Here is a 12002-nt window from a genome sequence, read left to right as displayed (position 1 = left end):
TGGATTAATTTATTTAGTTACACCCTTTTCTTAGCTATTTTTGCCATGATTCATTAATGAAAAAGCTATCAGCAATTGTTTCTAAGAAGAGGATGTAACCAAATAAATTACATCGTAGACTAGATCAATTTCACAGCAATTTTTTCTATATTAAATTAAAATTATTGTGTCAAATGGCTGTAGAGTTAATTTAGATTATAAATTAACTTATTTGGTGACATCTTTTTCTCAGCAACGTTTGCAAATATTTTTTTAATTAATTAATTATGGCAAATGTATCTAAGGAAAAAATAAAGCCGCAAATAAATTAATTAACAGTCTAGATTAATTTCGTAGCAATATTTTCAATAATAAATTGAAATTATTGTGGGAAATGGCCAAGAAATTAATTCAGACTACGCATTAATTTATTCGATTACATTCTTTTCTCAGCAACATTTTCCATTGATAATTTATAAAAAAAACTAGTAGCAAATGTATGCAAATGTAATAATTCGTAGTCTAAATTAATTCCTTAGCCATTAGCCTCAAATATTTCAATCGATCATAGAATATTTTGCTGTGGAATTAATTTAGACTAGAAATTAATGTATTTAAAAGGAACTTTTGTATAATATTTTATTGATTTATTTATCTATTTAATTCTTGAAAAGGGTGTAATTGAAAGCACGTTAAGAGGTTCTGCCGATTTTTTAAATCAAAGAGTAAGACAACAGTTTTCTTCTGTTTTTTGTCTTTTTTGCACTCATAGAAATACTGTGTTTCTAAAAGTCATCCACAAGAGGTCTCTAGTGGTTTTTCAATAAATCCTGATCAAATTCAATTTTTTTTTACTTGAATTATTACTTGTAAAAAAACTAAGTTCCAAACTTCTTTTATTTTATGTCCATACGTTTTGTCTTGTCTTATTTTATAACCCGATAGTTTTTTCTTCACATTGTCATATTGTCGATTAGAGAGATTGCTATTTTAATGAACTTTTTTTTGACAAAAATCGCATTCTTCATAATAGCCTATGGTAAAAGTTGGCCCAATTTGAAAATTAATAAAAAAATAACAAGCATCCAAACAATTACCAAAAAGTTACATAGAATGTATTAGTATTTCAATAATCTACTCTATACATTTCAAAGCATTCTCATACTCGGAGAAAAATCGACAAAATCCCTTAAAATTGAAATTTTTGTTTCAACTTAAAAAAATTATAAAAAGATTTGCAAGAAATGACATCCCTTGAACAATTTAAGTTATAAGATGACTTTTAATTTTATTGAAAAATAAGAAAAAATAAGATGTTATTGGATATATTAATCCATATTAATAATTAAACTGCACCTGAATAGTCCAAGAAGGTATTCAAACATAGATGTACAGGCTAGAGTGAATAAGAATATTTCGTTCTGTCTTTTTTTTTGGTGCAGGGCTGATGTCAGCGCTGCAGTTGGTAGTTTTCGAACTGACTTACTCCGAAATTTTAGGCTTCAGAGACAGCCTATGCTTCAACACAGTAAAAAGGCAAAGCTTACACTTCTTATTCAACTCCATGGTTTATACACATCATGCAATCGAATTTGAAAATTCAATATTTGTAGTCTATTATAACCTATAATTTGTAAAACATGAAACGTGTGTAAAAAAATGACCCATTTCATAAATTGACGTGTAATGACCCATAGATTTTTTTATTTCAAATTTTTTTTCATCAAATATATAAAGTATAATGTCATAACACTCATATTATTTTGGAAACGTTGAAAACTAGCAAAATCGAACAAAAAAAAAAAAACTTTAGCGTAATAAAAAAATTATGGAATGCCCAAATAAATTTTTTTTTTTTTATCTCAAAGCAGACTTCATTCTTTTAGATCGATTCTTACGTCCAAGTAAGAAAACCCCATGTATTTTAAACGGGAAACTTCACCCTCTTACAGGGGGTGGCTATAGGATGAAAATAAAAATTTCTTATATAGCCCAAAAATTTTTTTAATTTTTTTCCAACGATATTAGGGGGCGGCACGATGAAAATTTTGCCATCACCCAAATAAGAACCACCCTAATATATATACATACTTATATGTATCTAAGGAAGAATTAAAAAAAAAAAGAATAACATTGTACGGCACACACACCCACAAGAAAATAATCGATAACCATGCATACATGCATATCTCCGTATGTACGAGATGGAACGTCTCGAGAGAGGGGATAATGAGGACATTTAGCTGAGAAATTTATTTTTTAATAAGATTTTGTTCTTGGCTTTTACTGATGTTGATATCTTTTTTATTAGTTATTGGAAAAAATCGAAAGTAGGCTTATTAGAAAGAGGGCCATCGATATATATGATAAAACTATTTTTATTTTTTTTTCGGCCAATAGTTAGCCTAAAAATTGATAAATTAGAATTTATGACGTCACAGAGCGCAAACTTAAAATACTTATACCCGGTAAGAGAGTTCGCGTTCGTTCTATATATTTTTTTCTTTCTAAAATTGAGGCGAGACCCTACCGGGTCTCCTGATAATGATTAATTTATAAGGTTTTTATGTATTTTAATTTCTAACCCGATTCAACCTCGATTCGAGCTCGTTTCGACGTTGAAAAGTAACGTTATTTTCTCATAGTTAATTGCAAACAACGTAATATTTATCTTTTTTTATAATTTGCCACCAAATTTACCTTTAAAAATGTGAATTTTATATTTTTCTCGGTAATATCTATCTTTTTTTTTTCTCCGTGTAGAGGGCGATCTTAAGCCCCTATTTATTGATATAAAATATTAGCGGGTCAAGAGCGTCTAAATATATTCTTCTATTATTGTAGAGGGCGCTCTTGACCCTTATTTATCAATATAAAATATTGGCAGGTCAAGAGCGTCTTAATTTTTTTTTATTATTGTAGGGGGCGCACTTAAGCCTTTATGAAAGAAAAAAGAATTGGTAGGTTAGTATAAACTCAGTATCATATGGTATTTCAGTCGCGCTTTTCAGGCGCTCATTTGCCACTGACAATTGATTTTTTAGATAGAAGCATAAAGGCGCCCCCTACTATAATGAAAAATCATATTAAACCGTCATTTATTGTAAAAAAAAAAAATGGTAGGTCAAGACGGTCTAAATATATTTTTTTATCATTGTAGAGGGCGCTCTTGAGCCTCTATTTATGAATATCAAATATTGGCAGGTCAAGAGCGTCTAAATATATATTTTTATTATTGTAGAGGGCGCTCTTTATTAAAAAAAAAACAATTGGCAGGTCAATGTAAACTCAGTATTACATGGTGATTAAGTCGCGCCCTTCAGGCGCTCATCTGGCACATTCAATTTGTTTCTTATTTCAGCGAAAGAAAAGAAAAAAAAAAAAATTTAGATACAAGAATGAAAAATTAACGATCAATGCGGTTATCTGTCGCGTTTGTTGGAAAAAATGTAGCTAAGGTATTGAAGCTGCCAAAAAATTATGTTTAGACCAAATAATGTTGTTGGACCAAAACATGTAAATTTATTTAAAAAACAAAAAAATGTCCAAGGAAAAGCAGTAGCTAAGGAATTGAGGCTGCCAAAAAATTATGTTTATAGGGAAATAATGTTGCTTAAAATATAATTTTTTGGCAACCTCAATTTCTTAGCTACATCTTTTTCTTAGCTACTGCTTTCCCTTGGACATTTTTATTCATTTTTAAAATGATTATTCTTTCTACTTCAAAATCTTGTTCCAACATGGCTCAAGCTTTTTCGAAGCTGGAATCAGCAATAAGGTAATTGGTAAGTTTCTTTTTTGCCTCACCAACTATAGCTGATTCAAGGAGACGAAATTTATCTATATTGTTCAATTCTGGGTGATCTGTAATTAAGGCTTGGAAGGAATTTTTGAAAGATAACCATTCTTCCAAATTTCCGTCAAATGTCAAAATCTTCGTTTGGGGTAATTTTAATTTGTGTTTTGACTGATTGTTTTCTGTTTGAATGGGCGCTGAGACGATAGGTTGCTCGAGTGCATCTATTCTTGTAGCTAAATTAAAATATTTTTTGTTATCCGTACTCGAGAAAGACATCTTTGCGCTCTAAATTTGATGCGCAATGTATTGTTTCCAACATTTTTAAAATAATGCGAAAAATGAAAAAATTCTCGCATTATTTCACTGCTATACATTTGGTATAGAAATAATGCGGGAAACAGAATGATTACCGCATTATTTCAATACAAAAAATATAAAAGTTGGCTTGCTCTGTGATCGACTTATACACCTCGTATCGTGAAATCGGGGAAGTTTGTCTGCCTAGTATGCGTGCTTACATCAACTTGATCAAACAGCTGTCAAACAATTTGTTCTATTATATTATGATTATTCATGTTTTTTATATTTTTTTTCAAAATTATATTATTATTTATATTAATATCATATTATTATTTTGATAATTTATTGATATTAGATTTTTTGATTTTTTTAATATTTTTTTTACAGAATTATATTGTTATCTTTATATTATTTATTTAATTAAAAAAAAAATTTTGTGACGTTCTTTTTTATTATTTTTATTCATTTTTTTTTTTTGTTTAACGTTTTGCAATGTAGCGTAATTGCATTAGTAAAAAAATATAGAATATTAAACGTGGCTAAACCAATTAGAGATGGTATAATAATGAGTGATTGAGTTTATAAATCAAATACATTTAAACTTTATTGCTGTTGAGCAAATTCTCCATAACTAATTATTTTTTCAATGCAATTCTTTATACATATAATTTTGATTTTTCCGTAAGCAACAAACAAAAATCATGCAAATACATGCTCATTTTTAACATTACGTATGCGATCAAATAAAAATCATGCAAATACATTCTCATAAACAAGTTTCGAAAATATTTTGTACACTTTTCATGCAAAATCACAATATATAATGCAATTTCTAAACAAATCGTGCATGGTCTAAACAACTCCATGCATACTACTGTCTAGTATTTTTTTTTTTTTTGGTGGCCTTTCACTCTTCTTATCTTACCTCAAAAAGCCTTACATGGATTGTTTTACCAATTTTTCACCATTCATTTTAAGTTTTTGTTTTGCTGGATACAGTGTAGAAGAAATCATAACAGCTTCGTCTGAAAAAATATAAAAGAAATTTTTTTATCAATCATAATAGATATGAAAATTTGAAAGCGTATGTTTAATGACACTTACGTGATTCTTTTAAATTTTTCCAACCTGGATTACTAAAGTAGCATATTTTCTTAAATTTCTTGATTCATCAACACCTACTTTTTTCCACGAATTGTTAATTGACAGCCAAGTCACACTAGAAAATTATAAATTTTAATTAATCAATTTTTGGAAAAGTATTAAACCATTGGTAGTCATTATTTATTAGTATATGAATATATTCGATTATTTATTTTACAATAGCGTAACAAAATAAAATTTCAGTCCTCACGTATAGTAAAATACATATTTATTAAGTAATGCTGCCCATCAAGTAATGAAAATTAAATATGTATTAAAAAAAATTTCGAGATTCTTACCTCACAAATAAATTATTTGTTACACAGTTCTATCATAATTAGACAAGCATTTGTTTTTAATTTGAACTGTTTATTGAAATGCTGTTAAATTCGATATTATAACTTTCAAATCAATTTAACATCCTGGTGAAGCCGAACATACCATAATACTGAACACCTGTAACATATTTTTGAAACAATAAAAAGTTATAAATCAATATGTAATAAATAATGAAAAAGATTATTATAGCCTATATAAGTGGACTGATAGAAATGAAACAGGTTATGTTGAAACTACAGTAATAAATAAAGGATCAATGAAAAAAAAAATTCAATAACCGTACCTCACGAATATTGAGTACTATGCGGGCAAACAATTTTTATCCACTGTTATTAATCGCTAATGTTTATTAATTACTTATCACTTCAGTCTGTCACTTTATTTACAATTGTTTACAACAAACCCGAACACAAAATGGCCACACGTCATTTTGGGCTCCTCTCCGATTCTAGCCAAAAAATGTATAAGGTACCAAAGCTCCCTCTACAACTATTTTCGCATGGACCACCGTTTGAGAAAACACAATGGAAAAACCAACATTTTATACAGCTTGTACACACTAATTAATTAGTGTAAAATTATCTCCGTCAATTCCGATTGTTAGTTGAAGTACTCAAGAATAATTATTTATCAAAAAAATATTTTAAAAAATATTAATCGAGGCTAAATTGACCGTTGAAGCATTAAAAATGACCGGGTAAAGCCAACAAAAAAAACCAACATTGTATACAGCTCGTAAATACTAATTAATTAGTGTAAAATTATCTCCGTCAATTCCGATTGTTAGTTGAAGTACTCAAGAATAATTGTTTATCAAAAAAATATTTTAAAAAAATATTAATCAATGCTAAATTGACCGTTGAATCATTAAAAATGACCGGGTAAAGCCAACAAAAAAAACCAACATTTTATACAGCTCGTAAATACTAATTAATTAGTGTAAAATTATCTCCGTCAATTCCGATTGTTAGTTGAAGTACTCAAGAATAATTATTTATCAAAAAAATATTTTTAAAAAATATTAATCGAGGCTAAATTGACCATTGAAACAAAAAAAATGACCAGGTAAAGCCAACAAAAAAAACCAACATCTTATACAGCTTGTACACACTAATTAATTAGTGTAAAATTATCTCCGTCAATTCCGATTGTTAGTTGAAGTACTCAAGAATAATTATTTATCAAAAAAATATTTAAAAAAAATATTAATCGAGGCTAAATTGACCGTTGAAGCATTAAAAACGACCGGGTAAAGCCAACAAAAAAAACCAACATTTTATACAGCTCGTAAATACTAATTAATTAGTGTAAAATTATCCCCGTCAACTCCGATTGTTAGTTCAAGTACTCAAGAATCATTATTTATCAAAAAAATATTTTGAAAAAATATTAATTAAGGCTAAATTGAGTTCAAAAATATCAAAAATAAAAAATTTATGTGTATTCATATTGATTAATAAAAATTATTAAAAACGTTAAAAATTTCATTCAAATTTCAATACATTTTTGTCAATCCGGTCTCGGTTTAGGATCCGATAAAAATTTTAATGTGTAATGTTCTTTGTTTTGATTGATCCTAATGATTTTCAGTTTTCTAGAAGGCGGATTTTTTGTAAAATCAAATAAACTATCATCAAAATCTATCTGTGGTATCCTGACATCTTTCCATTGGGAAACGATTCTCGCAATATTTATTCTTGCAAATGTTATGTCTTTATCTGTAAATAATGTGCGAGAACCAGTTGTAATAATATACGCCACAGTTGTTAGATTCAGGGCACTGCCGAGGTATATCATGACACTCAATGACGTCCCAACTATCCCAATCAATCCGTTGCTGACAACTATACAAAAAGTATTGATCTATAAATTCCATTGTACCCTCTATGACGTTCCGAGGTACGCTTTCATGCATCGAGTCAAGGTACAACATCGCAGTATTTTTGAAGTCCATTACTAATAACGTCCAGTGATTTAAATTATTGTTAATTGGAATTATCCATAATTTAGAGTTTTCTATTTTATTATTATTTGCCCACATATAGGAACTTTTTGAAGCCCCACTTCCTCTGAGAAGTGGTAAACAAAATGTTGTCGGAAAATGGAATGGAATTGTTTGATATAGTTATTTGACCATTGGTTCCATAGTTGTTGACTATGTTTTTGTATCAATTGCCATCTTGATAATTTACCATCATTAATATCAATTAATTGACGCTCAGGTATAGCAGTCATTGCTCTACCTATCAAGAAATGTCCAGGCGTTAATGCTTCTAGATCATTTGGATCATTTGTCATTGGACAAAGAGGTCTCGAATTGAGTTGAGCTGATATTTGTTTAACTAGTGTATCAAGTTGATGATACGTATATAAAGTTGCTCCCATGATTCTTGACAAATGATGTTTCATTGATTTAACACCAGCTTCCCATTTCCCACCTTGATGTGGTGCTCCAGGAGGATTTAGATGCCAATTCGTGCCTTCAAGGCTGAGTTGATGAGCAAAGTCACACATGTTGTGAGCTTGAGTGTTAAGTGATCGAAGTTCTTTTATTGCACCAACAAAGTTGGTACCACAATCACTATACAAATTTTTACACACACCTCGAAGTGATGTAAAACGTCGATATGCTGCTATGAACTCTTCAGTAGACAATCCATTAACTACTTCCAAGTGAGTGGCTGATGTTGCAAAGCACACAAACACAGCAATATATGCTTTATATGTTTGTTTACATCTGCCAAGCCATTTTTTTAGTATGAATGGCCCAGCAAAGTCCACACCAGTATTAATGAATGCTGGATTCGGATTACATCGAGCTGGAGGGAGTTGTCCCATGAGTTGTTGATTGACCAATGCACGTTGACGTGTACAAATAACACACTTCCAATAGACTGATTGGAATGGAATTCTTCCACCAATAATCCAATATTTTTGTCGAGCTGTTGCTAACATGAGTTGTGGTGATCCATGTAACGTGGATTTATGAATTGATTCCAATATTAATGTTGTCAACTTTGACTTAATTGGCAATATAATTTGATGAGTAGCTGACTGTGTTAAATTTGCATTATTTAACCTGCTGCCAACTCTTAATACACCTTCTTTATCTAAATATGGTGTCAATCGTATTAATGAGCTTGACTTCGGCAATTGTTCATGATTTTTTAATGCTGATATTTCATGTGAGAAATATTGATGTTGTGTGTGTTTGATAAAATACAATAACGTCGTATCATATTCTTCTGTTGTAATTACCAATTCTTTTGGAGTTGCTGAAGTCATTTTTGTCTTATGTAAAAACTTAAGACACCAAGCACATACTCCCACCATTTTATTTAATGATGAGTGTTTTACAAGGAGTTGTTCAAGGATGTTGTCTGTATCTTGCTGAGTCGTGACTGATGCGGTTAGCACAGGTTTAATTTCGATGTCGATTGTTTTATCACAGTGAGTTGCTTGTAGTGTGGGCCACATGTCTTGTTCTTGACAAAGCCACAGTGGACCATGCCACCATAATAAATTGGTTGATAATTGTTTTGGCTGCAAACCTCTTGATGCCAGATCTGCTGGGTTATCATGATGCCATTTAACAGGAGTTGTTTCAGAGTTGAATGAGTTCTTGATTAATTTTAGTCGATTGCTGACAAATTGTTTAAATTTATCAGGATCATTTTGTATCCAATAATAAACAATTGTTGAATCTGTCCACAGGTGTACTGGTACATTATTGAGTTGAAGACTGAGCTGGATTTGCTTTATACTCTGTACCAATAAGACAGCTGCAGATAATTCGAACGTGGAGTTGTAATTCGAATCTTCTTGTTCTTTGAGTTGTTTTGGTGTTGTAATGATGCTACCTTGGATTTGGCTAACACGAGTGTTGATATTATAATGTTGTTATGTCGTTTAACTCTTAAATAAACAGCTGCACCAAGAGCGACATTGGAGGCATCAGAGAAACCATGAATTTCTACTGATAAGTTATCTGGAGCTGTGTGTAACCATCTTGGTATTTTTAGACAATTAACGTCTTGTAAATGTTTGCAGTATGTCTGCCATTCGAGTTGTAATTCATTGTCAAGCTGTTCATCCCAGTCAACACGTTTATTCCATAATTTTTGAAGGAATATTTTTCCAATAATAATGACTGGTGTGATCCAACCTAATGGATCAAACAGTTGTGCAACTTTTGACAACACTTCTCGCTTTGTTGCATTGAGACGTGTATTATTCGAGACTGATGGTGAGCTGAATGTAAATGTATCATCTTTACGATGCCATTGTACACCGAGTTGTTTGAATACTTCAACATCTTGTATATTCAATGTTGACGATTGCTCTCTATCCTCAGGTGGTACTACACTGAGAATAGTATCATTATTTGATAACCACTTTTTTAATGGAAATCCTCCGGCCTTGAACAGTGCACGTAACTGTTCAATTTTTTCCATACACTCTAATGGTGTATTGGCACCAAAAAAATTTTATCAACGTATGATTCTTGTGATATCACTGAGCTGGTTAAAGGATAATTTATACCTTCATCCTTTTCGAGCTGTCGAAGAGTTGTCAATGCTAAAAATGGAGCTGGTTTCAAGCCATATGTTACAGTCTTTAATGTGTAACTTTTGATTTGTTCAGTTGGAGTTGGACGCCACAGAATTCTTTGTTTTTCTTGGTCGTCTTCGTGAATGAATATTTGACGGTACATCTTTTCAACATCTGCTGAAAAGACAATTTTATACCGTCTCCACCGAGTTATTACATCACTCAGATTATTGAGTAGGCAAGGACCATCATACAATAGGTCATTTAATGATTCATTTTTGTCTATGAGTTGAGATCCATTAAATACAAGACGTAATTTAGTTGTAGAGCTGCTTTCTTTCTTTACACCATGATGTGGTAAATAACAAATGGTGCGTATATCAACATCATGCCTGGAAGGCATCATGTGACCAAGTTTTTCGTATTCAGTTAAGAACGAGCTGTAGAGCTGATGGAGTTGTGGATCTTTTGCAAAACGAACTTCTTGTCGTTTGAGCATGAGTTCTGCATGTTGCTTTGATTTTGAGTAGTTGAAAAATTCGTTTGATTTAAAAGGCAGTTTCACAATGTATCTACCTTCTTGTGTTCTTGAGTGGGTTTGAGTGAAATGATCAAGACATATCTGATCATCTTGAGTTAGATCAGCTGATGAGTCGTGGAATGCTTCTTCTTGCATCCAGAATGATTTTACAAGTTAATGTAACTCATTGTCACTTGACATCGTGAAACAATGGCGAGTTGGTTGATGAGTTGTTGAGCAACGGTTTGAATCAGTTCGTCCTGAAAGGATCCAACCAAGTTGTGTTTGTTGAGCTGTCAAATGGTTATTATTACCAATTTGTTGTACAACACCATCTTGTAACAGAGAACCATATACATCAGCACCCAATAGTACGTCTACTTTTGCTTGCTGATAATACGCTGGATCTGCCAGATTGATGCCTTGGAGCTTATCTTCATCTTGAATTTGTATGTTAATTGATGGTAATAAACCAGTCAACTTTGGTAGTATGTAAGCATAGACTGAGCATGTGTAATTATTGTAGCGTGATTTTATTGTTAAAAATACACATCCACGTGATTGTTGTGATTGACCTGCACCAATCCCACCGATTGGTGTATTTCCGTTGTAATGTTTTAAATTTAATTGAGTTACCAAGTCTTCTGAGCATATGGAGATCTTAGAACCTTGATCCAATAAGGCTCGCACTTGGATCAAATTATCAATGTTATCTTTGACATTCACCAAAGCTGTTGCTAATAAAACACTTGGTCTTATTGATGGAGTTGATGTCTTCATAATGTGATTGATCGATATTGTTTGATTATTGGCCATTGATGAAGAACGTAAAGTTTGAGCCTTCATCATAGGCATGAGTTGATGTCATTGTTGTTGTTGCTGAGTTGAATTACTTGTACCAACTATTGCATTATGCAATGAGGTATGATGAGCTTGATGACATTTAATGCAACGTCGTGAATTACGACATTCATCTGAGTTGTGTTTACCAAGACAATTACGATACAAAGGTCTTGGTTTTCTTTGATCAACATATTTTAATTTCTCACAGTCAGATAAATTTAAATATTCTGGACAATCTGAGATGAAATGGAGTTGTTCACACAAAGCACATGGGTATGCACTAGATCTGGGTGTCTTTTGTGACATAGCCATTGAAGGTCGTTGCTTTGCACCAGAGTTTGACGAGTTAGACACTGATGGTGTAAACACTGATGTGTGATGAATTTTACTTGGTGATGTTGATGACGATGGAGTTGGTTTCACGTTTTGTGAATGTGCTGAGTTGCCACGTAAAGTTCTAACTCGAGTCGAAGCGAACTTTTTGAGCTGATCCCATGTGGATGGGTTGGTTGTTTCGCCTTGATGTTG

General features: G+C 31.6%; 1 protein-coding gene across 1 annotated transcript; it reads right to left on the bottom strand.

Moving 5' to 3' along the window:
• Positions 1-5014: 5014 nt before the first annotated feature.
• LOC122856520 lies at positions 5015-10787 on the bottom strand. Its single transcript, XM_044158234.1, has 4 exons — positions 10103-10787; positions 9421-10019; positions 7753-9181; positions 5015-5103 (listed from the first exon to the last, which is right to left on the bottom strand). Exons 1-4 carry the CDS (start codon positions 10785-10787, stop codon positions 5015-5017), a joined length of 2802 nt encoding a protein of 933 aa, XP_044014169.1.
• Positions 10788-12002: the final 1215 nt, after the last annotated feature.

The sequence above is a fragment of the Aphidius gifuensis genome, linkage group LG1 (assembly GCF_014905175.1).
Source record: "Aphidius gifuensis isolate YNYX2018 linkage group LG1, ASM1490517v1, whole genome shotgun sequence".
Taxonomy (NCBI): domain Eukaryota; kingdom Metazoa; phylum Arthropoda; class Insecta; order Hymenoptera; family Braconidae; genus Aphidius; species Aphidius gifuensis.
The sequence above is the reverse complement of the archived record's forward strand: the minus strand, read 5'-3'. Positions and strand labels throughout refer to the sequence as shown.